This window comes from Drosophila biarmipes, chromosome 2L (assembly GCF_025231255.1).
Source record: "Drosophila biarmipes strain raj3 chromosome 2L, RU_DBia_V1.1, whole genome shotgun sequence".
NCBI classification, from domain to species: Eukaryota; Metazoa; Arthropoda; class Insecta; order Diptera; family Drosophilidae; genus Drosophila; species Drosophila biarmipes.
The window spans coordinates 7,083,217-7,108,137 of record NC_066612.1 but is presented as its reverse complement, the minus strand read 5'-3'; the positions used below and the strand labels follow the sequence as shown (position 1 = coordinate 7,108,137).

Sequence of the window (24,921 nt, the reverse complement as noted above, 5' to 3'; positions counted from 1 at the left end):
TCGATAGCGCAACATGTGTTTTGCGCTTAACAGCACACTTCGCTCGCAATGTTAAAGGACAAACATTGTAGTAAGAAATTCACAAACTACATTTAATAACAAACCAAAGTAAGGACAGCACCATTGTAACAACTGCCTCTTTAATTGACTACTTGATTTCAGGAAAATGAAGGAGAAGTGCAGGGTTTGCTTGCTGAAGCACCAGAACATGGTCCACATATTTGAGGGCCAAAATACACAGGATCTCGGAATATCCCTGGCGGATATGATTTCGGAATCTACCGGCTTCCCAGTTGCCGAGGGCGACCGTCTACCAGAATACATTTGTGTGCTTTGCCTGCAAGACATGACAAGTACATTCAGGGCCAGGGCAACCTACGAGACCAACCAGCAGTACGACTGCCAGGTCAAGGAGGAAATCATCGAGGAGGATTTCGTGGAGGCTGAGGATTACAATGGACAGGTCTGCGAGTCTTATTACGAAGAGGAAACCGATAACTTTGCTTGCCACGTGAAGAACGAACCCTTAGAAGAAGACTTTGCAGGGGAAAGCATAGCCAAAACTTCAGGCACTCCAAAAGACCAATGGAACAGTGAAAGCAACGAAGTGGAAGCTGGGAATAATTTAAAAGATGTGGATTATGACCCTGCCAAGGAAGAACTTCCGTTCAAATGTGTTCGTTGTCCCAAGAGATTTCGGAGCAGGTACTTTCTTAATCTTCACAGAAAAGATCACACGAAAAAACAGGAACAGGAACAGCAGGCGTCATGTGACCACTGCTCCAAAGCCTTTCCTACTTCAGCACAATTGAGGAAGCACATGCTGACCCACACCGGTTTAAGGCCACATAAATGTACGCAATGTCCCAAATCCTTTTTCAACAATTCCAATCTTCAATCACACCTGCGCATTCATACTGGGGAGCGGCCATTCAAGTGTTCCAAATGTCCCAAAACATTTATACAAAAAACTCACCTCGTTAATCACCACCGCACTCACACCGGGGAACGTCCCTATAATTGCTCAAAATGTCAGAAATCTTTTATACAGCCCGCTAATCTTCAATCGCACATCAGAGCCCACTGCCAGCAGTCATCAAGACCCCAGAGAAATACGAAAACCAGGAAGCAAACTATAACAGAGGAACCAATATTTAATTGCTCCCATTGCTCCCTGTCCTTTGCCAGTCAAGATGCTCTCCTCAAGCACATGGACACTCACAATGCCCTGTTTGAGGAAGAAGTTTGCCAGATGTCCGAAAACGAAGTCGATCCATTCCATGACATCGAAGTGGATATATTTGACGACAATGATAACGATGTTAGGCTAGAAAATTCAGAGGACACAGCGGACAACAGCAATGATGGGCAAGGCTCTGTGTTTAAATGTCCTCATTGTCCAAAGGTTTGCTGGCGCAGTCATGATCTTAAGGCCCACTTACAAAATCATTTTGAGGAACCTAAAAAGTGCCCCCACTGCCCGAAATTTTTCAGTACCGGATCGACGTTTAGGAGACATTTGCGGACTCATACGAAGGAAAAAAAGTTTGCGTGCGCCTATTGCCCAAAGGTCTTCAGAAATCAGGCGCAGCTTAAGGAGCACACTCGAACTCACACCGGAGAACGTCCATATCAGTGCCCGAATTGCCCGCAGTCATTTGCCTATAATTCCGTTCTGAAAAAACACATACGTACCCACACTGGCGAGCGGCCGTTCTGGTGCAGCGAATGCGATAAGTCCTTTTTACAAATGGATCATCTTAAGCTACACACTCTTAGGCACCACACCGAAAAACCCCCCACTAAGAGGGAAGCTCCAAAGCACACGTGCAGCGAGTGCTTGAAGACATATTCAAGCCCGAGATCGCTGAGGAGACACATGATGATCCACACAAGGAAAAAAGTATACAATTGCAACGATTGCTCAGAGAACTTTATTGGAAAAGAAGCTTTTACCAATCACGTATTGATTGAACACACCAAAAAGGAATTCGTCAGTAAGGCTCAGGAACACACGCATAACTGCCTACTCTGCCCGAAAACGTTTTCAAATGAACACAGTCTTAAAGACCACACTCTCACACACTGTGTGAAAAAGCGTCTAACGTGCTCACATTGTCCGGAAACATTTGCGAACCAAAAAACACTTAGAATGCACCTTCGCATTCACACGGGGGGCAAGCCCTTTGGCTGTCCCAAGTGCAATAAAAGGTTTTTAAGAGGCGACTACCTTGCGAAGCACATCAGTAGACGTCATGAGATAAAGAAGAAGCCCTCCGAACCAGAAGGGGATCCACCCACATGCGAGATTACAATAAAGGAGGAGAATCTCAGTGCGCTTGAAGAGCTTTAAAAATCCACTGGGTTTGTATTACATTTAATGGTAATTTACTTTATATATGTAAATAAATGTGTTACAATGTTTTACTGTTTGTTTAATTTTATTAATTTTGAACAATAATGTTATTTTCTAACTTAGCTATGAGATTTTATAAAAGAATTAATTACAGATTTGCTTATCGGGGTTTCAATGTTAAGGTTTCCTTGCGTTTAGGTTTATGATCTCTCATCCCGTCTTCTTCTAAGGGGAAGACTTCTGTTTAGCTGGTAACCTTTAGGATTTGGAACTGGAAATTCTTCATTTAGCCTAGATTTTCCAAAACATTTTCGAATTTACAGATTTCTAGTGCACTAGCCACCCTTTGATCTTGCAACTAGGTAAACATATGATGTGCAATCAAAATGTTATCGATAAAAATTAACATATCAAGATCACATTTGAAAAAAATTTAAATTTGTTATTTACATGCCTTCCATAATAATTGAATTAGAGAAATCAAGAAACGTTAACATAAATATATATAAATAATTGCCCTTCATTTTTTATTTGTTTCATACATTTTTAAATATTTTAAATATAATAAAATATGTATTTTTCATAGAAAGTTTCATACTGTTCTATAAAGCTTCTTTACTTCAGTATTTCTATTGAAAAAGTTGCTATCTATATTTTTCTAGGCAATATCAAATAAAATGCTTCGCGACCTCAGCATGGGTTCGCATGTGCTTCCTTAGGTCCCGCTTTAGGGAGAATCTCTGGGAGCACTGGGGGCACTTGTGGACCTTGTCCGTCGAGTGTGTAAGCAAATGATCCGGGCACTGGGAGTGTTCATGCAGTGGAGCCTTCAAGTGCATTGGACTATGCTTGCGAAGGTTCTTCTGGCTTGGAAACGATTTCGGGCACTGGATACACTTAAAGGCTCCTGAATCCGAGTGGGAGGCAATATGACGCCGCAGTGGTTGTTTCAACGCAAACGTCTTGGGACACTGGGGGCAATGGAAGGGACGCTCGCCCGTGTGGACGCGTATGTGGTCCCGCAGATGGGACCTTCTGGCAAAGAACTTCTCGCAATGCGGGCACTGGTGCGGCCGGACTCCATCGTGGGTTCGTTTGTGGCGCAGGAGATCTGAGCCCTTCACGAAGGACTTGGAGCACTCTGTGCACTGGAATGGACGCTCGCCCGTGTGGATGCGAATATGAGAGATCAGAGTGGGTTTTTGAGCGAAGCAGGTGGAGCAGTGTGGGCACTTGTAGGGCTTTTCACCAGTGTGACATCGTATGTGAACCGTCAGAACTTGTTCGTTGACACATGACCGGGAGCAGTGGGGACATTTGTAGCCCTGGACCCAGTTCCCCTGAAGACTTCTCTTACGACGTCTTCTCCTCTTTGCGTTCTTTGAGGGTAAGCCCGGTTTTTCTGTGGTTTTACCATCATCCGACTTCAACGTACTAGCGGAGCTATCACATTTGCTTTCCTTGTCCGAAAACTCCCAGCTCTCTTCCTCGAGCAAGGCACAGATGGCTTCCTCAATGCCCTCATCCCGGACTTGGCAGAAGAACTGGTGGCTTCGCTCGCAGGTCTTCCCGATCTTGTAGGCATTCTCCGCATCCTGCAGACAAGCTCGGCAAATGGTCTCGGGAAACGCATCTCCGGGCTTGGCTTCGAATCCAGTGCATTCCGCTATCATTTCTGCTACGGAGACTTGCAGCTTAGGCCTCCTATCGAATATGTTGACCAGGTGCTCCTCTCCAGGACTCCCCAGGCAAGCTCGGCAGATCTTCTCCATGGCCGCGGCCCTACACATATAATTGATATATTAGCCATGTCTGAGTAGATATATGATTTATAGAACCGAACTACTCAGTAAAGTATCCCAAATCCTCGTTCTTTTACCGGCAAATACATGTGCGAAAGTGAAATCCTACGATATGACTACCTTTAATGATCATATGATTGCCTTAACAGCTGTTACGCCCAGTCGACAACTGTCAAAACTGTCATAACTGTCTGTTATCCTTAAGGAGCCAAAAAGTTTTATAAAGAAAGTATAAAAGAATTAGTAGTTGGAGCAGAATATAAATTCTATTTAAATTCAAAGTTTAATATCATTTTGTTTAACAACAATAATTCATAACCAGCATAGAAACAACATATGTTCAACAACGGAATGCATTTGTAGCTACTCTCTCTCGGTTTCGGGGTGTTCTCCAAGAGGGTCAGTCCTGGTGCGTTTTCATGTGCCTCCGCAGTCCCTGCTTGATGCCGAAGCACATTTGGCACTGGGGACACTCGTAGGGCTGCTCTCCAGAGTGGGTTTTGATGTGAGTTTCCAGGGTGGAGCGGGCAGCGAAGGACTTGGAGCACTCGGGGCACTTGAAAGGACGTTCACCGGTGTGACAGCGCAGATGAATGGTGAGAAGCTTCCGCCATTTGAAGGACGACTCGCAGTGGGGACACTTGTGCGGCCGTTCGCCGGAGTGGCCCAACATGTGATCCCTCAGGGAGCCGGAGTAAGAGAAGGCACTCGGGCACTCGGTGCACTTGTAGGGCCGCTCGCCCGTATGGATGCGGATGTGCTTCTGCAGGGCACAGCTGTCCTTAAAGGCCTTCTGGCAGTGCTCACACTTGTAGGGTCTGTCATCGGAGTGGATTCTAATGTGCTTGAGTAGGTTGCCGTTCAACTTGCACCTCTTCGGGCAGTGTGGGCACTTGAAGGGAAGCTCCTTATCGCCATCATTGCTATTGGGACTGTCATCGGAGTGGAGTCTCATGTGCTTTAAAAGGTTTCTCTTCAGTTGGTACGTCCTTGGGCAGTGTGGGCACTTCGAGGGAAGCTCCATATCACCATCATCGCTGTCATCGGTAAAGGAATCGCTCTTGTTGTCCGCTTCCTGATCCTTTGCCTTACGATCCTCCTCCGTCAGGCGGAAGAAGTGCTGGCTCCTCTGGTAGGTTTTCATAATCTTGAAGGCATTTGTAGCATCTTCACGGCAAGGCAGGCAAATCAGTTCCGGAAGAGAGTCCCCCTTTTCAACAGGAAAGCCGGTAGATTCCGAAATCATATCCGCTATGGAAAGACCCTGCTCATTCGTTTCCTGGAAAATGTTCACCATGACCTCCGGCCTCCTCAAACAAACTCGGCATATTTCCTCCATGGCCCTGAAACTGAATAATCCAAACATTGTTAAAAGGCACAAAATTCAGAAAAATTAGCTGACCTGTGATAGGTTCTTAGATTTGAAGTATAATCTCGATTACCGCTGACACTAATCACCCTGTGGGTCTGTTAACCACAAAAGCAATCAAAATTTAAAAATGTTATCGGATAGTTAGTTAAATTTGTTGCGAATTTCTTAATTTTTTTAATTTTAAAAAAGTATACAATTTTTAAATAATATTAGTAATATATATAAATAAACTTAAACTTATTATACAACTAAAATGTTCTGCTCTCTTAAAACTGAACACAGATTTATTTTACTTTACCCACGAATCCAATTATTCCAATTACTTATGTTACATTATTTTTTATATTACAATACCTTCAATAGTTTATTATTATATCTAAGAGTAATTTTATGTTATATTCAATTGTTATTTTTGTAAATATCGCAATGTCTATTAAGATACTTCGTCCCAAAATGGTAAAAAACCTAGGCTAAATAAATAGTTGCAGTGTCTATTTCTTGGGCAGTGCATCCTCGTCCGTGGGATCGCAGTCGGCGCAGTGCCAGGAGTAGCCGCGGATCTTGGGCGACTTCTTGAGCGGCGGATCCAGGCAGGCGAAGTGATAGTGTCGGTGGCACTCGTCGCAGGTCACCACCTGGTTGGTCTTTCCCGTCTGGCTGCACACGCAGCAGCTGATCTCCACGTTCGGCTTGGTGTTGGACACTCGGGGGCGACCCACGCGAGGCTTCCGGGGAGTTGCCTTCCGAGGACTAACCTTTCGCTTGGGCGACGGCGTGGTGGTGACGGGAATGGGAGCCGCAGCGGGAACAGGTGCCTCCTTGGGCTCCCGGACCTTTTGCGGCGACGCTGCCGGCAGCACAATGGGGGCCAGGGCCTGCTCCGCTCCCTGCACACTGTCCTCGACCGTTTCAACCGAGGTGGGACGCGAGGCTTCGTCCACCGAACGCACTGCGTTGGCCGGCACGTAGAAGTACTGCGATTCGGGCGCATCCTCGCCGGGCAGGCGCAGTGCCTTGAAGATGATCTTAATAGTGCTGCCGGAGGAGTTGGCCACGGTGTCCAGGTGGGACGACGACTCGTCGAGGTGGGCCCGCTTTTTTCGCTTCCTCTTGTGCTCCTTGCCGATGGATTTCTCAGTGTCCGACGACAGGTTGTGTTTGTTCTTGTGCTTGTCCTTGCGCTTGCCCTTGCGGGAAAGTTTTCCGCAGGAGTCGTCAATGGAATCCTCGCAGCCAGATAGGTTCAAGGCGCTGGCATTGGGAGTGGCCAACGCAGGAGCAGCTGCGGGTGTGGGTGTGGCGTTAGCGGCAGGAACTGGTGGAAGAAGATCCGTGGGATTAGCTTTTATTTAAAACATAATTTTCACAACAAAGATACGAGATCAACCATTGTTTTCTTCTCCAGTTTCTTGGTTGAACTCAAAGATGTTTATAAAGTTAAGAGTCAATCCAATTAAAGTAAATTAAAATTCTCTTTGGCATTAGTTAGGTAAAATAGGTCCACCTCAGCGTAAATTTAAAAAGAAAAAAAATTGTTTTCCTATTTATCAAAAAACAAACAGAACAACAAAATAACAAAACTCCAAATTAATCAACAATTTCTTGCCAAGCCTAGTGCCAAGTGGAATTCTTTGCAACGAACTCACCATTAGTTGGTGTTTTTTGCGGTGATTGGAGTTTGGGCCGTTTCGGCGACTTGGTCAGATCCTCGACGTATTCCGGAGCAGGAGCTGCAGGCAGGGATTTGTTGATCGCCCGCTTGGGACCGACGGTAGCGGCCACTGGAACGTCGTCCAGCGAAAAGCGATCATCGTAGATCCAATGGCCTTCCTTGTTGAAGCGATTGCGCGACTTTCGGGGACCCGAGGAGATCTCCGTGACGGCATCAGAACCATCCGACTTGTCGCAGCACTCGGAGCACTGCCAGCCATACTGCTTGGATTTCTTTGGCGGGCGTGTGAGCGGTGGATTCAGGCAGCCCAGATGGTAGTGCAGGTTGCACGTGTCGCATTTGACCAGCAGGTGCTGATCCTTGCTCCGTTTGCAGATGCCACAGGCCACCGAGGGAGCCGCATCGACGGAAGCCGACGCGCTGCCGTGCTTGCCCTGCTTGGCCTGAGTACTGAGCATTCGAGAAGAGTCCAGCTTGCTGCCCGGTGGGCCCAGGTGACCCAACGGAAAGCCCACGCCCATCTTCAGGGCAGCAGCTGTGGGCACAGAGATGGGACGCTGGGGCGGAGTGGGCGTACTCGTCTTGGGCGGCACCTCCGGCAATGGACGCGCTACAAGATCCACGCTAGGCAGGGTCATGTTGGGTGCGATTTGGGCCAAAGTGGCGTGCAGCGACTTAATGCTCGTCAACAGGGACTCCTTGGTGGCCTTGACCGCCTTGCGCTCCTCCAATGCCGTGTCATACTGAGCCCTGAGCACGTCCTGATCCTTGGACAGAATGGCGTTGTGCGCGATAAGCTGCCGTTGCTGCTGGCGGAAATCATCCATGCGTACTATGCGGTCCATGTAGTAGGCCGTGAACTCAACACTGAAGGCCGGTGCTATGTGCCACTTTTTTCGGATGTCCGTCAGGGCATTGATGTGTGCCTCGCGCTGCTCCAGATGCTGCACATCCACCGACATGATCTCCGCCTTGGCCAACAGGCGACGACAGGCGGAGGCCGAAGTGGTGAGCAGGCGCGACATTTTCTGCGTGGGCACCCACGGCGTGGGCTTGAGCTCCTTGTGCCGAGCGTACTTGTGCTGGATCTTTTGGAGCTTGCGCTGAATGCGCGCTTGAGCTGGATTCGGATGGGGAGCCGGTGTCTCGTGGTCGCCAGCTGACGCTTCCTTTTCCCTGGCTCGTTGCAACATGTTGAGGCGCAGTGTGTGATAGTTGCGTCGCCGCTTCTTGATCATTTCCTTGTCCGAGTGCACCTTGCAGTGGGCGTAGAACGGATCGGCGGCGTCGTCCTCGTGGTGCGCTTCAATGAGAAATCCTGCCACCTGGGCGCAGGTCACGTGGAAGTAGGTCTTGCACATGCCTGCATCACAACCGATGCAAACTCCCGAGCGGGCAAACAGGGCGTTCTCGCAGAGGGAGCACACCTTGGCGCCCCACTTGCTGTACTGCATCTCGAACAGCGTTACCGAGGACAGTTGCTCCACCTCCCCGAAGGCTACGCCGGGCACATACAGGGCGCAGATGAGGTGCACCCACTTGCCCACGTCCGTCTCCTTGTAGATGCCGCCCTTATTGGGGCACAGCTCGCAGTCGGGTTCCGAGACGCCGGCGCGGCAGGCCTCGCAGAACCACGGTTCCGTGGAGCAGGTGGAGTTCGTACTGGAGATGCTGACGTTGTCGCTGACGCCGTAGCATCCTTCGTGGACGGAAACGCCGCAGGAGTCGCACTCCACGATCTCGTTGACGTCATCGCTGCGTTCGCCCAGGCAGACGCAGCACATCCGCTTGGCCGGAGCTTTGGACAACTGCAGCGGAGGTCTAGGGGCTCCTCCAGGCGCAGGAGCAGCTCCTCCATGGTCCCCGCCATTGATGCCGTTCTCCAGGGGAGCAGGTTCCGTTTCGGCAAGCAACTGGCGGAGCATCAGCGTCGAGTCCTCGCTCTCCGCATCCGAATCCGAGTCAGAATCGGACTCACTACTGGCGTCGCTGCTCCCATCGCCATCGCTCTCATCCTTCGATCCGTCCGAGCAGTTGTCGATGTCCGGCAGGAACTCGCTGTCCGAGGAGCTCTCGCCCAGGTCGAAATCCAGCAGAGCCTGCGTGGTGATCTTGGGCTGGCGCGCTCGCTTCATGATTCAGTAGCCAACCCGGATTATCAGCAATTTTATCACAACTTTTTTTTACAACAGAGACGGAAAATTATCGACTGCCGATAAGTCATAGAGATGACGATGACTTGTTTGCCACCGATAGTGTGGTTATCGAAAGAAGGATTCCAATTTAAATGTTGAAATTTAATTTTATTTTTAAGTCAACTTCAGCAGAAATTAAAAAAGCATGAAATTTTATTAAAGAAAAATATAAATGTATTTTATATAATTTGCAATATTTGTGCGAGTAAAGGTAAAATCAGAGGGGTGACTGTGATTTCGCAAAGTAAACGAAGAAAATAGATATAAGGCTAGGAGACAGGCTCGTATATTTTTCCATAATAACTAAGCTATAATTAAAGAAGGTTCCGTTCAGTTCAGCGGCCTAAAAGACCTCTAGCTGTTCGATGGGCAGCCACTTGGAGCTCTCCAGGGCGTCGTACAGCCTGCGATCGGCCTCCATGGTCTCGCGATTCAGCTTGTCCACGTCCAGGACGAACTTGTGCTCCACCAGGCCGTACTCATCATCAGCTCCGTTGGCGGCGGAGGCAGACTGTTGCTGCTGCTCGTACTGAGCGCTGCGCTGAGCGCTCCAGGCCTCGGCGTGCTGGGCGAGCGTCTGTGGATTGGAGTGCGACTGCGACATGGCCTGCTGGTAGTAAGCAGCGGCATCCGTGATCGAAGGTCCTGTCTGGTCGTAGTAGCCCTGCCAGGCCTGATATCCCTGCCAATAGGTGCTGGTGGGGTCGTAGTACTGCGAGTAGTCTGTTCCACTGCCCGTGGAGGCACTGGTGCCCGAGCCGCCGTAGCCATAGTTGGTGTTTCCCTCCCCCGCGGCAGTGCCCAACTCGGACTTTGGCTTGGGCACAGCATTGCAGATCTTGATGGGCTTGCTGCCCAGACCGATGTAGCCGTTCATGTCGTACAGCGCCGACTTTTGCTCGTCCTCGATGCCGAAGCGCACGAAGCCGTAGCCCTTCGAGAAGCCCAGGCTGTCCAGGATCACCTTGGCCGTCTTGATGGAGGTGAACTTGCTGGAGAAGACCTTGTACAGCTGGTAGTCGTCCACGTCCGAGCTGAGGTCGCCCACCCACACGCTGAACTCGCGCTCGTTGCCGGGCAGCTTGTACGAGTTGCTGGCCGAGTTGAGGCGGAATCGCACGATGGGATTGGTGCCGGGAATGGGCTTCCCGTTGAGCTTGTGCATCGCGTCCAGCGCGTGGTCATCCGATATGAAGTTGACGAAGCAGTAGCCCGCCGGTTCGCCGGTGTACTTGTTGCGCATCAGGCGCACGGTGGTGGGATCTTCGCCCATCTTCCGGAACGCGGCGATGATGAAGTTCTCGGTCATGTAGGATTCCAGCTGAAATGGCCAGTCGGCAGTTGAAGATCGTGTTCATGGGGCAACGCACATTGCTACTCACGCTTCCCATCCACAGCTGACAATGTACAGAGGCCATGGCTGCTTAAGTTATATGTTTTTCTTAGTTTAAATCAACGCAACAACCGAAAATCCTTTAAATTATGTGGCTTTAGTTTTCTAGCGAGCAGGCTGTTATTAAGTTTTTTAGGGATGTGAAAAATATGCCAGTGTCAATATATCGATACTGCTAAATAAAATTAAATATATATTTTCACCAGATATATCGAATAATGATATTTATCGATATAAAAATAGCAGGGATTCGAACCATTTTTCATAAAAACCTCCCTGTCTTAACCCTAGTTTTCCACCCTGGATTCCGTCTTTGATGGTTTTGGCCTTCGCTAATAATATTTAATTTAGTTTAATTAAAAATAAAATAGCAGTTAATTTAAAATCAGTTAATATTGAAATGATTATCCCCTACAAATATAATCCACCCAAAAACTTAAAATTAATAAATTTAAATCTTTCTACCTGCATAATTTCTGTTTGACCCTGCCTTTGTGATCCGAAAAAACCTATTTTCAACCTTTTTTTGAAAAACAATAATACCAACGTATAATCCAAGGTTATTGACAACCCTGTGCAGTAACGACATTTCCGTAGACTTTAGTTTCTAAACACTTCAAATTCAAATCATTTTGCCCGAAATGCGTGTTACTCTGTCCCGGTTGGCCAGCTTCACTCCAAAGCTGAAGGAGCTGAGGATCATACTGGATCCCAAAGGGGAGGCCTCCAAGGGAGCCAGGTAAAACCTGCACCATCCCCTTTTCAATTATATAATTTACCCTCGAGCAACGTTACTGTGCAGGGAATATGTGGAAAGATTCTATCCAAACCTCAAGAAACACAACCCAGATCTTCCGATCCTGGTGCGCGAGTGCTCCGGCGTCCAGCCGCGGCTCTACGCCCGCTATGGTGAGTTGGACATTGGAAACATAAACTTATAAGTTAAAAATCCTCCTTTTAATCCCCGCCAGGCAACGGCAAAGAGGTCTCCCTGTCCCTGGCCAACCAGGCTGCTCCCGACATACACAAAAACCTGGAGGCAGTGGGCAAATAGTTCGTACGCTTAGAAATCTCTCTTAGGCGGCAATAAATACGTATATGCGCAAATACGCGTATATTAAGTAACACATTACACTTAAAATCGTCTGCTTGGTAGGTACATCAATCTCCAGTTGGAGCAACAGCATCGCCAGGCTATAGAGTCGTGTCTTAAGCTCAATCCTTGAAGGGGGGCAGGCCGAACAGCTCCGGCTTGAAATCCACCAGGGAGCCCAGCACCTGGCTGGCGTGGGAGGTCTTCTCCTGCGACAGCCGCGGATCCGGCACCATGACCACCTGCATTCCGGCGCTAATGCCCGCCGTGACGCCATTCGGCGAGTCCTCGAAGACCAGGCAGTCGGAGGGTTGGGGCGGCACAGCGAACCTGGAGGCGGCGACCAGGAAAATGTCCGGTGCCGGCTTGCCGTTGACCACCTCCTTGTCCGTGGAGCCGCACACCTTGTGGTTGAACAGGCCGAACAGCTCGCGGTGCTCGTTGGTCTTCAGCTCGACCATGTCGGCGCCGGAACTGGTGGCCAAGCAGAAGGGCACCTTGTTGGCGTGCAGATGACGCAGCAGGCGCTCAGCTCCTAGAAAAGGGCATCCAGAGGGGATTAATGCAAAGCTTGGGAGAGGAGGAAAAGCAATAGATCGAGTGCAGGAGGTATTTATAGAGGGGAAAAGCCGATTAGTGTGTTCTGGTCGTGGTGCTAACCTTCCAGCAGGGGAACATTGTGGAGCCGCTCGTGGCACAGTTGCGTGTAGCGCTTGAGGAAGTCTGTCGTCGTGATGGGCAGCTGGCACTCGGTGACGGCTATCTCCGCCGAGCGCTGGTCCGTGGTGCCCATGACCCGGAAGCGCGTGTCCACCGGATACGGACGGCCGAAGGAGGCGGCTATTTGCCGGGTGACCTCCTCGTATATCCGCTCTGTGTCTGAAACGTGATGGCAAAGCGAGAACGGGGATTAGTACCTGGCATCAACTGTGCGTTCCGCATCAGGATCTCGGTGTTGGCGCGCTGCTGGCGGGCGTACTCCTCCCACGACATGGGCAGATCGTAGTGCTCGACCATGAACCTGGCCAGCGGCTCCGTCTGCAGGCCCATGGCCTGCTCCTTGACCTCGAAGGGGTAGGGCTTGCCGTAGGGCTCGAGGATCATTTCGGTGGCCACCGTATAGAGGCGTTCGGTGTCTGTTCGGCAAACAGTTAACACAAAAAGCAGACTCAGGCACGGCGGCACTCACCCAGCAGCAGTCCGTCCATGTCGAAGATGCAGTGCGTCACCTTTCGCAGCACTTTGTTGGCCATCGTGCAGTGGTCTCTCGCTTATGTAATGGCAAACAGGTAGACAAGGACGCCGCTGTAACACAGAGGTCATAATTGAGTCACTCATTCAGCTGGAACTGGAGCATCCCCCGCCCCCTGTAGACCCCCACTTCGACCCACTTCCCGGACTCTTTGCCCCTTGTGCGGTCGTGTCATTGACCCAAGGTCGTAGCGTTCCTCTCGGTGGGGTCGAAGATAAGGGCTGCCCATAAGCGTATGGCCTTGACCTACACGTAATCTTCTTCCGCCAGTGGCAATCGCGTAGCTTATGCTAGGTACTTTTCCGCCTTCAGAATTTTTCCGCGATGCGAGCTTTTAGAGGTGGGGCAGTTTTCAGAACATCGGCAAAATCGATGTTCGCCGAGAAGTTATCGATGTTTTTGACTTATCAAACTTTTATTACTTTTTTTTGTTGATAAACTAGTTTTTCTGAAACACGAGTTAAATTGGTCAAATATATATTAAAAATAATGGTTTCTTACTTCAACATGAAAAAGCATGGATGTTTTTCCACCTTTAATGTGAGCTTTATTTATTTGTAGCAGTATTACCAAAAGTAGGATAAACGAATGCACCTACTAAATGATACTTTGAATTTTGATGGTATAACAAAATAATTAGATAACTCACTTGTATGATCAATTGCGACCACAAGCGAACATGGGACAAACATAAGAGCAAATCTTTAACATTAATAATCTTGTCTCAAGCAATAAATTCTTACATTCCCTGCAATAATATTGAAATGACTGCCTTTAAGATTTTTTTCCTTAAATATTTGACAGATTAACTACCACACATAAGAATCTTCGGCAAAAATGCCAGTTAAACGGCCCCAAAAGCTTTCAGTAAACACCACACTTTTTAGGAATAGCAGATACTTGTTTTTCTTTTAAATTTATTAAAAAACAAATACATTTTAGATGGTCGAATGTAGTCCACTTGCTTTTTTTCTGTTGAAGGGAATCTGCAAGGGAAACGAGGCAAGTTAGCTACTGGTGAAACTTAGATTCTCCATGGGGAGCTGGACATATTTTAGGTGGGAATGTAGCTTACCTTAACTTAGGCGCTCAGCAAGCACACACCGCCGGCCTTCTTGATCTTGTCCTCAGCCTTCTTGGAGAAGTACTTGGCCTTCACGATGACGGGGCGGGCGGGCAGGTGACCACGGCCCAGCAGCTTGTAGTAGCCCTGTGTTGAGCAGATAAGAAGCCTTGTTAGTGATAGCTCGAGGGGGGTAAGAAAACAATGCACATCCTCCGCAGAAGCTGCTGGCTTTGATCTGAAAGGCTGTCCTCTACACGGTGAGAGCAATTGTACGGTCGCATTCTGTCCGCCCATCGCCTTGGGTGTCTCTTCATGTACAAAGCAGCAGCAGCAGCCGGATCAGGAGTGGCATACAGCTGGGGGAAACTTACGAATTTAACCAAGTCGATGACGGGAGCCTTGGTGCTCTTCTCCTTCTCCAACTCGGCGAACTTCTCGGCTCCGACCAGGGACCAGAGCTTGTCCAGGTTGATCTCGGGCCTGAACTTGTGCTGGCGGCGCAGATGGAAGTTCCTCATACCAACCTTGCCGAAGTAACCGGGATGGTATTTGTCGAAGTTGATGCGGTGGTGGTGCATGCCACCAGCGTTACCGCGACCTCCGGGATGCTTGCGGTGCTTGCCGATACGGCCGTGACCGTGGCTGACATGACCACGCAGCTTCCTGGTCTTCTTCCGCTTGATATTCGACTGTAAGGGAGAGCAGAAGAGAAACGTGTTTTCATTCACCAATCCTCACATTTTTCGCCCACGTGCTGGAGGTTATGTTTACGTGCAGCGTTTGCTGCGCTCTATATCCTCACATTGGCTTTGCAGTCGGCAGGCAGGCAAGCTGCTTCACATTCAGACAACTCTTCGGTTCATCTCGCTGCGTTTACCTGCCCACAAACCACATTTTAAAAGCACCACATTTACCGACGTCCACTCACCATCTTCAAATTTTTTGGAAAGAAAGAAGCGAAGTTGGCTGCGGTTGTAGAGGTGGGACCGAGAGCGATATCTGTTCGATACTATTGATGTTTTCCAAACATCGATAACTCGCCAGAAAATATCGAATATGTTAGGTGCTATTAAATAAAAAATGTTTAATAAAAACAATTCAGTGCGGGTCAAGAAACAGAAATGAAAGGCTATAATGAAACTGTGAATGAAATTTTTAAAAGCTTGTTACGTGGAACTGTTATAAAATTGAAATGCATTCATATTTAAAGGCCGACATGTATTCGATATATGGCTCAGAGCACACCTAGGCAAGGCTGTTAACATAACAGGTCTGTTAAGCACACCGATGTCTGTAAATGGAACAAAATTCAAAAAAGAAATATTTTGATTTGACTGTTGTTTAATATTTAACAAGTTAGATTTCCTCCACCAGCCTGAACCTCTGGTGCTGATTCTCGGGAATAACATTGAAGAACTTCTTATAGATGGTCTGGTCCTGGCGACCGGCGTAGTTCCGCTGAATCCAGCTGTGGTCCCAGTTGGGGTCGATGGGCTCGCAGGTCACATAAACCTTGCCGTGCTCCATGGCGAACAGGGTTCCATTGCGGCCAAATCCCACCTGCAAGAGGGATTCAGTCTAAAGCTACAGAGCCAAGACAACTTCTCAGTCTGATACATACATTCAAGCCCGGATGGAAGCGCGTGGTGAGTTGGGTGGCCAGAATTGTGCCCTCGGAGACGTGGTGTCCATCCTGGACGCGCCATCCTCGGTGTTTGGGTCTCGCATGGCCCTTCTTGTTCCTCGTACTTCCACCGGTTTTCTTACTGGCATTGCGCACGGTGGCTGAAATGGGATTTTATTAGTTGCCGTCATCTTTTGAGGGTAAGTCCTTACTCATCAGGGGCTGATCCGCCTTCAGGCATGTCATTGTAAGCTTCTGCATTATATTCAACGACATTTTGGGGCTTTTATTCCAGTAACGAGGTTTGTTTATGCAATTTATTTTATGGAAACCTAGTGTGGCCAGCGGAAGTGGAGCACAAAGTCACCAAGGGGATCCAGTTAACAGTCTGTTATCCATTGTGGACAACTGTTGGCTTAAAATAAAAGCTAAGTTGAATGTTTGTAACAGTTTTTTAATCTACATTTAAAGAAAATATATATTTTAACCGTAAGTTTATTGTAATATTTTCAACTACAAAGATAAACTATTGTTTCCCAAAAATATTCCTATAAACTGTTAAGCTTAGGGCGCAGTAAGTCTGGCTACAAAATAGCTGAGCTCGCATCTCTGCTGTAGGCGGGGGCGGCTTGCGGAATTTCGAACCTTTTTCAGTAGGGTTACACTCGCCGGCGTCGAGAATTGTAATTGTTTGTTTTTTTCCGGCATTAGCATTAGGTATCGAGTTTAAATTAAGTATGACGACGTGGGGCAATATCTGCCGCATCTGCAGCAGTCCCGCAGACTACGAGATTTTCGCCAAGATTCCCACATACTTGCACGGCTCCACAAACGAGTTCCTCAACTGGCAGAAGCCCATAAACGTTCTGCTCGAGGAGACGACAGGCCTGAAGGTAAGTGATTCTATGTGTGGCGTCCAGATTTATAGATTCCCTCCTTGGCAGAACTCCACGGACGATGGCCTGCCGCGCAACATATGTGCTCCCTGCATCTCGTACCTCAAGCACGCCGTAACATTCCGGGAGCAGTGCATCAAGAATGCCCTGAGTCTCAAGCTGGCGGAGCTCTACCAGCAGAAGAGGGTCAACATCTCGGATGCGAACAAAATAGACAAGGAGAGCGCCCTTTTCACTGCCGAGGACCTGCGCTTCGTGGAGCAGAGACCCGTTCACAATATCCTCCTGAACAACAGCAGCTTTAAACTGGAGTCCAGCAAGGACAAGGTGCACAAGCGACTGCTCAACCAGGCGGCGCCAGAGCTGAGCGGCAGTTCGGAGCAGAGAATACAGTATTTAAACATACTGTTCAACAAGCAGCAGCATCACAATGCCTTGCCAAGGCACTCCCGGGATGGAGAGCTACCCACAGGCAGCGGTCAAAACGAGGAGGAAGAGGATTACTATGCGGTGGCCAGCTCCAGCGACGACAACGAAGAGGCGGCCCTGCTGCGAAAGCACAAGAACTGTTACAACTACAGCGAGACAAACTTTGAGGAAGACGATCCCATGGAGCAGGACCAGTTGCAGCTGCGCGACATAAAGGTTAATATTCCGGAGCCCATGTGGAAGGAGCGCAAGTGCCCGGCCTGCTCCAAGCGCTTTATGTTCGAGGAGTCGCAGCAGTCGCATCTGGACAACTGCGTCGAGTACCAGTTCGTCACGTTTGTAAGCGAGGTGTCAAAGCTGCTAGAGATTAGGCGCCAGAAAATGGTGTCGCCGCACGAGTTCATCCGCCGCATGATATTCGCTCTGCACAAGACCTGCACCTGGCTGCAGGAACATTCCATAGACTCGCTTCTGGCCGAGAAGCTCAATCAAGTGAAGGTGTCCAACGGCGAGAAGTCGACTGAGGCGACAATTACAGCAGATATTCCCGATCTCCGCGCGGTGGAAGAACAGCCTTTTGCTCTCTTTGACTTTGTAAGCGGTACGACAACTCCGATCACGGAGGAGAATAATGTTCTGTACGCCATTGAGCGCTCAGAAAGCCGCAACTCGCAGAGGACACCCACGGTAAAGAAGCCCATTCCCATTCGCGGAGTGGCTGCAGGATCATCGCTGGGCCTGGGACTAGGCCTGGACAAGCACAAGGAGCGGGCCACGTTTCTGGAGAAACTGCAACGGGCCGTGGTCTCCCCTGGCACGGTTTCCCAGGGCTCAGCCCCCGTATTCTCAGCCCGATGCGGGCAGTGCAATTTAGTATTCGACTCGGTCTCCGAACTGGAGGTCCACAATCACAATGTTCATAGAGGCATCCTAGCCGACGACGAAGCCAAAAGGCGCGAAATAATCGCCCTCTTCGATGATGACATCTAAGTTTTACAAAGAACTGTTTTTGGGCAGGGTGGCTGAATATATTTATTAATAATCTCGCCAGCCACCACGCATCTTCGTGTTTTGTCAATGTTTATTATTTATTTATTTTATTTTGTTTTTCTTTAGGGGTTAACCCTAGCATAGCTATAATCCATGTTCATTTTACATTCTCACGTACTCAAGTACTTCCTTTTTAAGTATAATCAGACTAATAAAGAGATCCGCAAGACTTTATCGAAACTTACGCGTATATTTGCAAACTATCCAATATCATGTTGGAGTCTGACAGGTTGAAGTGCAGAAAATTCCTGAGCAAACGTATCAAGTCCGGGTTGAGATGAGGGTCCCGCAGGGCGAAGAGGTGATTTATAATTTTTACAAAGTTCTGTGGATCTGCGAGACCACCCAATAGTTGCAGGTCACCTTTTGCCACCAGATTGGCCATCACACGCACCCCGTAGGTCAGGCATGGACTGTCGGCAGTTGACGATAAGCTGGCTTCAAAGAAATGCACCAGGCACTCAGCTTGTTTGACTCCTAGTTCGAGATCCTGTCCAACAATTTCCAGTTGGTGTACTATGTACATGAAGTATTCGCTAGCAGGATCCTCCGGCTTCTTCTCGTGCAGGTTCTGGGCTATGTACCGCCGGTCATCAGGGCTCACATGCTGCCGGCAGTGGGTGGCCACCAGAAAAAGGCAGATGCCTGCGTCTTCCTGGCAAACATTTCGATCGCTGTAAAGCCGCCACAACTTGGGAACCAGTTGCATTTGCAGCAATGTCCTGCCGGCCTTATCACAGGTAGCCAGGATGTTGGCCAACGTCCAAAGGCAGCTGCGCTTCAGGCGTTCCTCCTTGCCATCGAGATATGTGACCATGTAGCTGCCCGCCAAGCTGGCAATCTTCTCAGAGACATGCGCCTCGCCCAAGGAGAGATTACACAGGCACTCTACGGCATCTATGTGACGCTGAATGTGGGGGCCTGGAAGTGAGGTTTTTTATAAGACAAGAATAAACCTCCTGGTGGTTAATTTACTTACCAGTGAGCTCTTTAACCAGAACTTGAATAGCGCCTGGAATGACTGCAAAAGCATTGCTATTGTCGATGCCTTGGAGGAAGGCCAGTGACAGGCGGCACAGATCCTCGGAGGCGGCATGCTTGCGGCGCTTGATCCTGTTTGCCATTCCAATGACGTCCTTGGTGCCTAGGCTCTCCAGTGCCGCCACCTCCTCCATCACCTGACCAAGTCCAATGCGCATCGCGTCCTTTGCCTTTATGCGGCACTCAAGGCGTTGATCCCGGGCATATCCTCGGATCTTGCTCCGGAGGAGGATGTTCTCCACCGATGTCGTGTCAGAGTCCATTTATTTGAACTAAAACAGAAGTGAATCCAATCCTTTCCTTTCAAGTAACCAAAAAGTCGATAAATCCAGGTATCGATAATCGATAGGCCGTTTATGTCCCAACCACAGGGTGGTCAGTGCGCTTTTCTCAGCAGTAAAAATTGTAAACAAAAAGTTTGGTAAGCATAGTTGTTAAATTATTTTACCATTTTGGTCAAGTTTAGGTACTCAGTTTCAGGGGCAATGGCGGCCTTGTGTCGCATATGCAACCAGAGTCCTGGAACCCTAATAAACATATTCGATGGGACGGCGGATTTAAGCTTAATTGTTTCCCATTACACTGGCTTGGAAGTTCGACAGGGAGATTCATTTCCGGAGACCATTTGCTCGATGTGCCTGGAGGATGCACGGAATGCATATGAAAGCGGTGACCAGCACCAGGCTGAGGTCTTTGAAATCTTGGAGTTCCAGGATGAGGAAGGACTTCCCGAGGGCGACCCATTAGAGGAAGGTGTCTATCAAGTAAAGGATGAAGAGCTTGTGGATGATTTGCTGAAGGAGGAGGTTTTCAAAATACCGGACTGCGAGGAATCAAATGGTATTGGGGAGTTCCAAGTTAAAAAAGAAAGGGTCCAGGAATCTGAATCAAGAATCAAGAAATTACAACCGCTTCCTGTCCAGATAAAAAACGAGCCCGTTGAAGATGAGCTGTCTGATGAGGATTTCAGCCAGGAAACCGAAAGTATTACTCCTCCATCGAATTGTCTGGTAAAGAACGAGCCAGTGGAAGACGATGTATTCGAGGATGAAGTCCGCACGATAGCGGTCGATCAAAAGATGGATCTCAAGCACAAGTGCTCCCGCTGTCACAAGTCCTTTCGTTTCTCCCACGACCTCAAAAGACACATTCGGATCCACGGATCTTATCGATGTGCTACCTGCGATAAGACTTTTACATCACAGACTTTGCTGGACTCGCACGTCATGACGCACGAGGAAAGACCATTCGGCTGTACGTTCTGCCCAAAGTATTTTACGGAGGATTCCACGCTTCAGGAGCACATTGCGACCCACTTGCGACCGCACAAGTGCTGTCACTGTCCAAAGTCCTTTCTTTCGGCGCACGATCTTAAGAGGCACACGCGGATTCACACGGGGGAACGACCCTTCTTCTGTGAGCACTGCCCGAAGACCTTTTCGGACAGGACCTCCCTGACGTCGCACCTGAGGGCCCACAAGGGGGAGCGGCCCTACAAGTGCTCCGAATGCCCGATGTCCTTCACGCAGCAGTGCAACCTCCAGCGGCACAAGCGCTGCCACACGGGAGAACGGCCCTACAAGTGCCTCTACTGCCCGAAGACCTTTACACAACACTCCAACCTGGGCCTGCACATGCAAGCCCATTCTGGAGAGCGGTTCAGTTGCAATATATGTCCCAAGTCCTTTGCCTATAATAACGATCTGAAACGACACCTACGCACCCACTCCGATGACAAGATCCAGTGTTCCTTGTGCCCGAAATTATTTGCCACCAAATCGAATCTTACTAAACACCTAGGAAGAATACATGCAAACCGTGCAAACGAATAGTAGTAATAGATTTTAAATAGGACAATGTAAATATTTATACATTTTATTAAATAATCTAAGGTTTCTAAAAACATTAAATATTGATTTTTTTTAATTTCAGCTAATTCCAAATGAAAGTGCTTAGAAAACAATATGCAATTTTGTCGGAAAATGTTTTTGAAGTTATTTAAAAGGATCGATTTAAATTTAACGATAGTTCGATAAATTAAAAACATCGATATTTCTCAGCTGCTCCGCGCTTACCATCACCATGTGCAGCACAGGGTGGCTAGTCTTTTAGCTGTGGAAATGTCCAGCAAAAAAAGGTCAACAAATGTAATTATACTATTTGGGATGTATTAAAAATATTATATTTCAGAAAGGAGAGGTGTCGCGTTTGCCTAAAGGAATTCTATAATGCGATAAACATATTCGACAACCGACCAGATGTTCTGGATGCAATTGCCCACTACTCTGGCCAAGAAGTCAGTAGAGGAGATTCCTTCCCCGAATTCGTATGCAGACTTTGCCTGGCGGATGCGATTGCCTTTCAAGCCAAGGAGCCCCTCGAGGAAAGTAACCCTGCGGAGGGGGTAGTCTACGAAATATGCGAGTTCCTGGACAAGGACGAGGTGCCGGAGCAGAACTCAGCGGAAGAATTCTTTGAAATTGTCGAGTACCCAGACGAGAATGAAGAACTAGAGGATGGAGAATGCATAGTGCAGGACACTGAGGTGGAGGAATCAGCTGCTTATGAAGGAGATGAAGCTGACTTAGACTGCACAGAGCCCTCTCATAAAAGAAGGAAAGACTTACCAATCGAAAATGAAGTATTCCAGGAATCAACCAGCTATGGTGATTCGCCAAACGAATATGACTTATGTGAGGATGAAGTCGGTACAGAACCAAATGGGCAACCACAAGCTACCTTAGAGCCGCCTAGCTTTAGTCCTAGGCAGGCGCCCTTATCGGATGGAAGCACCCAAGAGAAGGGTGAGCTCATCCGGTGTCCGGATTGCCCGAAGACCTTCAAAAGGCAGTTACACTTCCTGAAACACAGCGCAATTCACGCACGCTCTTACACGGCACCAAAGTTCTTCCGGTGCTCTTTTTGCTTGAAGTTCTTTCAGCAGCAGTCCGAACTGGAGTTACACAAGATAGGCCACTCCGGAGAGAAGTTTAGGTGCAACAAGTGCTCCAAATCTTTTACCTCGGAAAACGATTTTAAACATCATAGGCAGATTTTTCACTTTCCGGACTCAAGGAACGATGAGCCTTTCAAGTGTCCCCATTGCCCGAAGACATACAAAACATGGGGCCATTTCCAGAATCACAGGAAAGGTCACGGCATAGCGGAGGAAGTGCTTCAGGTGGCGTCTGATGATATTGATTCATCCAACTGCATAGTTATCAACGAGCCAATTGAAGATGACTTATTTGAGGATCAGGTCGATACAGAACCAAACGAACCATCACAAACTCCTAAGGAATTGGCCGCCACGTCGTACACAGGGGGTAGCACCTTCCAGTGTAACGATTGCCCGATGTCCTTTGATGAATGGCGCTGTTTTAAGATTCACCGGGCCGTTCACCGTAGCCCACGATCGCTACAAACTTGTTTCAGGTGTTCCGTCTGCCTTCAGACGTTTAGAAGGAGGGCCGATCTGGAACTGCACATGGAAGATCACAATGGGCAGCTGGTGGCGTCCAATGATATTGATTCATCCAACTGCCAGGTTGTTAACGAGCCAATCGACAATGACCTTATCGAGGATCAAGGCGGCACAGATCCAAACGAGGAGTCACAAACTTCCTGGACCTTTCAGTGTATCGATTGCCCGAAGTCCTTTAATAGTTGGCGCAGTTTCAACAGGCACAGGGCTGTTCACAAGCGGCCCCGCACTGAGCCGAGTTACTATAGGTGCTCCGTCTGCCTGGAAACCTACAAGAAGAAGGCCGATCTGGACCTGCACATGGAAAAGCACACTGGAAAGCTGCACAAGTGCTCTGTCTGCTCCGAGTCTTTCACCTTTGAAAACGATCTGATGCGACACAATCGCAAGCAACACCATTTGAATCCATTCAAGTGTCCCCTCTGCCCACTATCTTATGTACTGAAAACCAATTTTGAATCACACCTCGTTTCTCACGGTGTAACATGACACAGTTCGAAGCTTGATAATAAATGAAGCCTATTACGAAATTAAAAAATTTGTGGTTTTATACTCGTATCTCTATATTCATTTATATATTCATTTTTGCTCTTGATTTTTTAAATTAATTTCAAAACATCTTTTTAAGTACACAGAACACACGCGTTAAAAAAAAGCAGTTATTAATTAATTTTAATTTTGAAATTCGATTTAAAATCGATAGACCAAATAGCGCTGAGCACAGGGTGGCTCGGGCACTCTATCTATTGTAAACAAACGTTTATAGTGAGGTTTTTATATTTCTACGATAAACAAACTAAATTAGGCCAGATGACCGCTGATAACCAGAGAAATAATTGGATGAAACGCAAAGTTCCTCTAGATATGTAAAAATTGTTCTAACAGCAATCAAATACCAAGAAAAGTCATCTGCCTAGACAGAATAAGCAGGTATGCAATAAGATTTCTGAGAAAACCTTGGTTACTTATTATTGCTTCTTATAGAGGCCATGGAGCAGATCTGTCGCATTTGTCTGGGAAGATCGGATAACTTGGTGAACATCTTCGATGCCAGGCGAAAGACCCGAGTTTCCATTGCCGAGATGATTGCACAGTGTACTGGCTTTGAAGTCAAACGTGGGGACTCGTTTCCGGAACTGATATGTCCACCGTGCTTGGAGGATGCCAAGAATGCATTTTCCATCAGACAGACCTGCGAGAGGAGTCACCAGTTCTACTGCCAAGTTCGGGATGATGGAATCGAGGAGGCCTTGGGCACCTTGCTCGAGGAAGAGGACTGGGATTGGTCGGAAAAGTGGAATAACTCTCCATCCTATGGTGATGATTTCCAGGATGGTGACGAAATCGACAGGAAGGTGGTCTCTTTTGAATGTCAGGAATGCCCAAAGAGATTCAAACGAAAAGGTTCCTGGTTGCGGCACATGAGAACCCACTTGAATGGACAATCCTTTCCTTGTGCCTACTGCTCACAGAATTTTAGATTTCGGGTCACCCTCAATGCGCACATCAGAACCCACAATTCGGTCAAGCCCTATGAGTGTGCCCACTGCCCCAAGTCCTTTGCCCAGCAGTCCACTCTGCAGTCGCACGAGAGAACGCATACTGGCGAACGTCCATATAAGTGCGCCCAGTGCTTTAAGACCTTTATTAAATCCTCGGATCTCAGCCGGCACATCCGCACCCACGGAGGAGAAAGGCCTTACAAGTGTTCCAACTGCTCGAAAACCTTTACCAGGAAATTCCATCTGGAAAACCATCTCCTTTCGCACACAGGGGAACGAACCCACCAGTGTTCCCAATGCCCAAAGGCCTTTGCCCTAAAGCAGCATCTCAAGGAACACCTGCGCATCCATTCTGAAGTTCGTCCTTTCCAGTGCTCCCTTTGCTCCAAATCGTTCCGACTCAGCAGTACCCTGAAGGAACACAAGCACATTCACAATGCGGAAAGAACCTTAAAGTGTCCCCACTGCTCAAGTGCCTTTAGGCAGAGAAAAGCACTGGGAAGACATATCCTAGATATTCACCAACGACCATTGCTTAAAAAAGTACCAAAATAGATTGTATAAGAGTTAAAAGTTCACAGTTGTGTATTTTTAAGTATTATAATATGAAGTTTGTAAAAATATTTTTTTGAAAAATATACATTTATATAATAGATTCTACAATATTTGTACTAGTGCCTTCCTATTTGTTTCA

At 48.1% G+C, this 24,921-nt stretch overlaps 13 protein-coding genes across 16 annotated transcripts; 6 read left to right on the top strand and 7 right to left on the bottom strand.

Moving 5' to 3' along the window:
• The first annotated feature begins 43 nt into the window (after positions 1-43).
• On the top strand, positions 44-2,427 carry LOC108027845 (oocyte zinc finger protein XlCOF28). The gene is made up of 2 exons (XM_044094079.2): positions 44-108; positions 163-2,427. The coding sequence occupies exon 2, from the start codon at positions 167-169 to the stop codon at positions 2,351-2,353; it is 2,187 nt and encodes a 728-aa protein (XP_043950014.1). The 5' UTR covers positions 44-108; positions 163-166; the 3' UTR covers positions 2,354-2,427.
• Positions 2,428-2,856: 429 nt separating this feature from the next.
• Positions 2,857-5,686, bottom strand: LOC108027698 (zinc finger protein 431). The gene is made up of 4 exons (XM_050884968.1): positions 5,561-5,686; positions 4,561-5,507; positions 4,236-4,278; positions 2,857-4,138 (listed from the first exon to the last, which is right to left on the bottom strand). The coding sequence occupies exons 2-4, from the start codon at positions 5,495-5,497 to the stop codon at positions 3,025-3,027; spliced, it is 2,094 nt and encodes a 697-aa protein (XP_050740925.1). The 5' UTR covers positions 5,498-5,507; positions 5,561-5,686; the 3' UTR covers positions 2,857-3,024.
• An 81-nt stretch (positions 5,687-5,767) lies between these two features.
• LOC108027903 (PHD finger protein 14) lies at positions 5,768-9,405 on the bottom strand. Its single transcript, XM_017099521.3, has 2 exons — positions 7,177-9,405; positions 5,768-6,845 (listed from the first exon to the last, which is right to left on the bottom strand). The coding sequence occupies exons 1-2, from the start codon at positions 9,335-9,337 to the stop codon at positions 6,022-6,024; spliced, it is 2,985 nt and encodes a 994-aa protein (XP_016955010.1). The 5' UTR covers positions 9,338-9,405; the 3' UTR covers positions 5,768-6,021.
• A 256-nt stretch (positions 9,406-9,661) lies between these two features.
• Positions 9,662-10,944, bottom strand: LOC108027947 (tRNA selenocysteine 1-associated protein 1). The gene is made up of 2 exons (XM_017099576.3): positions 10,780-10,944; positions 9,662-10,718 (listed from the first exon to the last, which is right to left on the bottom strand). Exons 1-2 carry the CDS (start codon positions 10,813-10,815, stop codon positions 9,741-9,743), a joined length of 1,014 nt encoding a protein of 337 aa, XP_016955065.1. The 5' UTR covers positions 10,816-10,944; the 3' UTR covers positions 9,662-9,740.
• A 401-nt stretch (positions 10,945-11,345) lies between these two features.
• LOC108027928 (NADH dehydrogenase [ubiquinone] 1 alpha subcomplex subunit 2) lies at positions 11,346-11,922 on the top strand. Its single transcript, XM_017099554.3, has 3 exons — positions 11,346-11,529; positions 11,593-11,699; positions 11,762-11,922. Exons 1-3 carry the CDS (start codon positions 11,432-11,434, stop codon positions 11,842-11,844), a joined length of 288 nt encoding a protein of 95 aa, XP_016955043.1. The 5' UTR covers positions 11,346-11,431; the 3' UTR covers positions 11,845-11,922.
• On the bottom strand, positions 11,878-13,508 carry LOC108027927 (probable pseudouridine-5'-phosphatase). 2 transcript variants are annotated; one of them, XM_017099551.3, is made up of 4 exons: positions 13,386-13,508; positions 13,073-13,188; positions 12,544-12,762; positions 11,878-12,418 (listed from the first exon to the last, which is right to left on the bottom strand). In XM_017099551.3, exons 2-4 carry the CDS (start codon positions 13,134-13,136, stop codon positions 12,006-12,008), a joined length of 696 nt encoding a protein of 231 aa, XP_016955040.1. In that variant the 5' UTR covers positions 13,137-13,188; positions 13,386-13,508; the 3' UTR covers positions 11,878-12,005. The 2 variants fall into 2 exon arrangements, with proteins under 2 accessions (XP_016955040.1, XP_050741311.1); XM_050885354.1 differs by lacking the exon at positions 12,544-12,762 and adding an exon at positions 12,801-13,019 and having other exon boundaries at positions 13,388-13,490.
• Positions 13,509-14,035: 527 nt separating this feature from the next.
• On the bottom strand, positions 14,036-15,149 carry LOC108027674 (60S ribosomal protein L27a). The gene is made up of 4 exons (XM_017099218.3): positions 15,130-15,149; positions 14,573-14,890; positions 14,211-14,345; positions 14,036-14,121 (listed from the first exon to the last, which is right to left on the bottom strand). The coding sequence occupies exons 1-3, from the start codon at positions 15,130-15,132 to the stop codon at positions 14,217-14,219; spliced, it is 450 nt and encodes a 149-aa protein (XP_016954707.1). The 5' UTR covers positions 15,133-15,149; the 3' UTR covers positions 14,036-14,121; positions 14,211-14,216.
• Positions 15,150-15,522: 373 nt separating this feature from the next.
• Positions 15,523-16,199, bottom strand: LOC108027869 (39S ribosomal protein L27, mitochondrial). Its single transcript, XM_017099483.3, has 3 exons — positions 16,038-16,199; positions 15,823-15,986; positions 15,523-15,761 (listed from the first exon to the last, which is right to left on the bottom strand). Exons 1-3 carry the CDS (start codon positions 16,099-16,101, stop codon positions 15,558-15,560), a joined length of 432 nt encoding a protein of 143 aa, XP_016954972.1. The 5' UTR covers positions 16,102-16,199; the 3' UTR covers positions 15,523-15,557.
• LOC108027866 (uncharacterized) lies at positions 15,913-18,384 on the top strand. 2 transcript variants are annotated; one of them, XM_017099480.1, is made up of 3 exons: positions 15,913-16,025; positions 16,537-16,718; positions 16,770-18,384. In XM_017099480.1, the coding sequence occupies exons 2-3, from the start codon at positions 16,563-16,565 to the stop codon at positions 18,138-18,140; spliced, it is 1,527 nt and encodes a 508-aa protein (XP_016954969.1). In that variant the 5' UTR covers positions 15,913-16,025; positions 16,537-16,562; the 3' UTR covers positions 18,141-18,384. The 2 variants fall into 2 exon arrangements, with proteins under 2 accessions (XP_016954969.1, XP_016954968.1); XM_017099479.3 differs by lacking the exon at positions 15,913-16,025 and having other exon boundaries at positions 16,451-16,718.
• On the bottom strand, positions 18,220-19,574 carry LOC108027868 (transmembrane and coiled-coil domain-containing protein 6). Its single transcript, XM_017099482.3, has 2 exons — positions 19,180-19,574; positions 18,220-19,121 (listed from the first exon to the last, which is right to left on the bottom strand). Exons 1-2 carry the CDS (start codon positions 19,502-19,504, stop codon positions 18,382-18,384), a joined length of 1,065 nt encoding a protein of 354 aa, XP_016954971.1. The 5' UTR covers positions 19,505-19,574; the 3' UTR covers positions 18,220-18,381.
• A 25-nt stretch (positions 19,575-19,599) lies between these two features.
• LOC108027867 (zinc finger protein 586) lies at positions 19,600-21,124 on the top strand. Of its 2 annotated transcripts, none has more exons than XM_050885353.1 (2): positions 19,600-19,662; positions 19,716-21,123. In XM_050885353.1, exon 2 carries the CDS (start codon positions 19,727-19,729, stop codon positions 21,071-21,073), a length of 1,347 nt encoding a protein of 448 aa, XP_050741310.1. In that variant the 5' UTR covers positions 19,600-19,662; positions 19,716-19,726; the 3' UTR covers positions 21,074-21,123. The 2 variants fall into 2 exon arrangements, with proteins under 2 accessions (XP_050741310.1, XP_043950010.1); XM_044094075.2 differs by having other exon boundaries at positions 19,641-19,662; positions 19,708-21,124.
• A 165-nt stretch (positions 21,125-21,289) lies between these two features.
• On the top strand, positions 21,290-23,263 carry LOC108027939 (zinc finger protein 271). The gene is made up of 2 exons (XM_017099568.3): positions 21,290-21,378; positions 21,432-23,263. Exons 1-2 carry the CDS (start codon positions 21,362-21,364, stop codon positions 23,212-23,214), a joined length of 1,800 nt encoding a protein of 599 aa, XP_016955057.1. The 5' UTR covers positions 21,290-21,361; the 3' UTR covers positions 23,215-23,263.
• A 218-nt stretch (positions 23,264-23,481) lies between these two features.
• Positions 23,482-24,880, top strand: LOC108027694 (gastrula zinc finger protein XlCGF52.1). Its single transcript, XM_017099243.3, has 2 exons — positions 23,482-23,655; positions 23,710-24,880. Exon 2 carries the CDS (start codon positions 23,715-23,717, stop codon positions 24,780-24,782), a length of 1,068 nt encoding a protein of 355 aa, XP_016954732.1. The 5' UTR covers positions 23,482-23,655; positions 23,710-23,714; the 3' UTR covers positions 24,783-24,880.
• The last annotated feature ends 41 nt before the right edge of the window (positions 24,881-24,921 follow it).

Bases quoted from the DNA above. Each gene is read 5' to 3' on its own strand.
- LOC108027866 (XM_017099480.1), top strand. From the start codon at position 16,563: ATGACGACGTGGGGCAATATCTGCCGCATCTGCAGCAGTCCCGCAGAC. The intron at 16,719-16,769 runs GTAAGTGATTCT...CCTCCTTGGCAG, and splicing joins AGGAGACGACAGGCCTGAAG to AACTCCACGGACGATGGCCT.
- LOC108027947 (XM_017099576.3), bottom strand. From the start codon at position 10,815: ATGGCCTCTGTACATTGTCAGCTGTGGATGGGAAGC. The intron at 10,719-10,779 runs GTGAGTAGCAAT...TGGCCATTTCAG, and splicing joins GTCAGCTGTGGATGGGAAGC to CTGGAATCCTACATGACCGA.
- LOC108027694 (XM_017099243.3), top strand. From the start codon at position 23,715: ATGGAGCAGATCTGTCGCATTTGTCTGGGAAGATCGGATAACTTGGTG.
- LOC108027928 (XM_017099554.3), top strand. From the start codon at position 11,432: ATGCGTGTTACTCTGTCCCGGTTGGCCAGCTTCACTCCAAAGCTGAAG. The intron at 11,530-11,592 runs GTAAAACCTGCA...GTTACTGTGCAG, and splicing joins GAGGCCTCCAAGGGAGCCAG to GGAATATGTGGAAAGATTCT. The intron at 11,700-11,761 runs GTGAGTTGGACA...AATCCCCGCCAG, and splicing joins GCGGCTCTACGCCCGCTATG to GCAACGGCAAAGAGGTCTCC.
- LOC108027867 (XM_044094075.2), top strand. From the start codon at position 19,727: ATGGCGGCCTTGTGTCGCATATGCAACCAGAGTCCTGGAACCCTAATA.
- LOC108027869 (XM_017099483.3), bottom strand. From the start codon at position 16,101: ATGTCGTTGAATATAATGCAGAAGCTTACAATGACATGCCTGAAGGCG. The intron at 15,987-16,037 runs GTAAGGACTTAC...ATCCCATTTCAG, and splicing joins GGCGGATCAGCCCCTGATGA to CCACCGTGCGCAATGCCAGT. The intron at 15,762-15,822 runs GTATGTATCAGA...TCCCTCTTGCAG, and splicing joins GCTTCCATCCGGGCTTGAAT to GTGGGATTTGGCCGCAATGG.
- LOC108027698 (XM_050884968.1), bottom strand. From the start codon at position 5,497: ATGGAGGAAATATGCCGAGTTTGTTTGAGGAGGCCGGAGGTCATGGTG. The intron at 4,279-4,560 runs GACCCTCTTGGA...TGATCATTAAAG, and splicing joins CATGAAAACGCACCAGGACT to GTAGTCATATCGTAGGATTT. The intron at 4,139-4,235 runs GTAAAAGAACGA...TTATATGTGTAG, and splicing joins TTTCGCACATGTATTTGCCG to GGCCGCGGCCATGGAGAAGA.
- LOC108027903 (XM_017099521.3), bottom strand. From the start codon at position 9,337: ATGAAGCGAGCGCGCCAGCCCAAGATCACCACGCAGGCTCTGCTGGAT. The intron at 6,846-7,176 runs GTGAGTTCGTTG...TTCTTCCACCAG, and splicing joins GCAAAAAACACCAACTAATG to TTCCTGCCGCTAACGCCACA.
- LOC108027868 (XM_017099482.3), bottom strand. From the start codon at position 19,504: ATGGACTCTGACACGACATCGGTGGAGAACATCCTCCTCCGGAGCAAG. The intron at 19,122-19,179 runs GTAAGTAAATTA...CCTCACTTCCAG, and splicing joins TCTGGTTAAAGAGCTCACTG to GCCCCCACATTCAGCGTCAC.
- LOC108027845 (XM_044094079.2), top strand. From the start codon at position 167: ATGAAGGAGAAGTGCAGGGTTTGCTTGCTGAAGCACCAGAACATGGTC.
- LOC108027927 (XM_017099551.3), bottom strand. From the start codon at position 13,136: ATGGCCAACAAAGTGCTGCGAAAGGTGACGCACTGCATCTTCGACATG. The intron at 12,763-13,072 runs GTGAGTGCCGCC...ATCACGTTTCAG, and splicing joins CATGGACGGACTGCTGCTGG to ACACAGAGCGGATATACGAG. The intron at 12,419-12,543 runs GTTAGCACCACG...GCCCTTTTCTAG, and splicing joins CAATGTTCCCCTGCTGGAAG to GAGCTGAGCGCCTGCTGCGT.
- LOC108027674 (XM_017099218.3), bottom strand. The intron at 14,346-14,572 runs GTAAGTTTCCCC...TGCTCAACACAG, and splicing joins TCATCGACTTGGTTAAATTC to GGCTACTACAAGCTGCTGGG.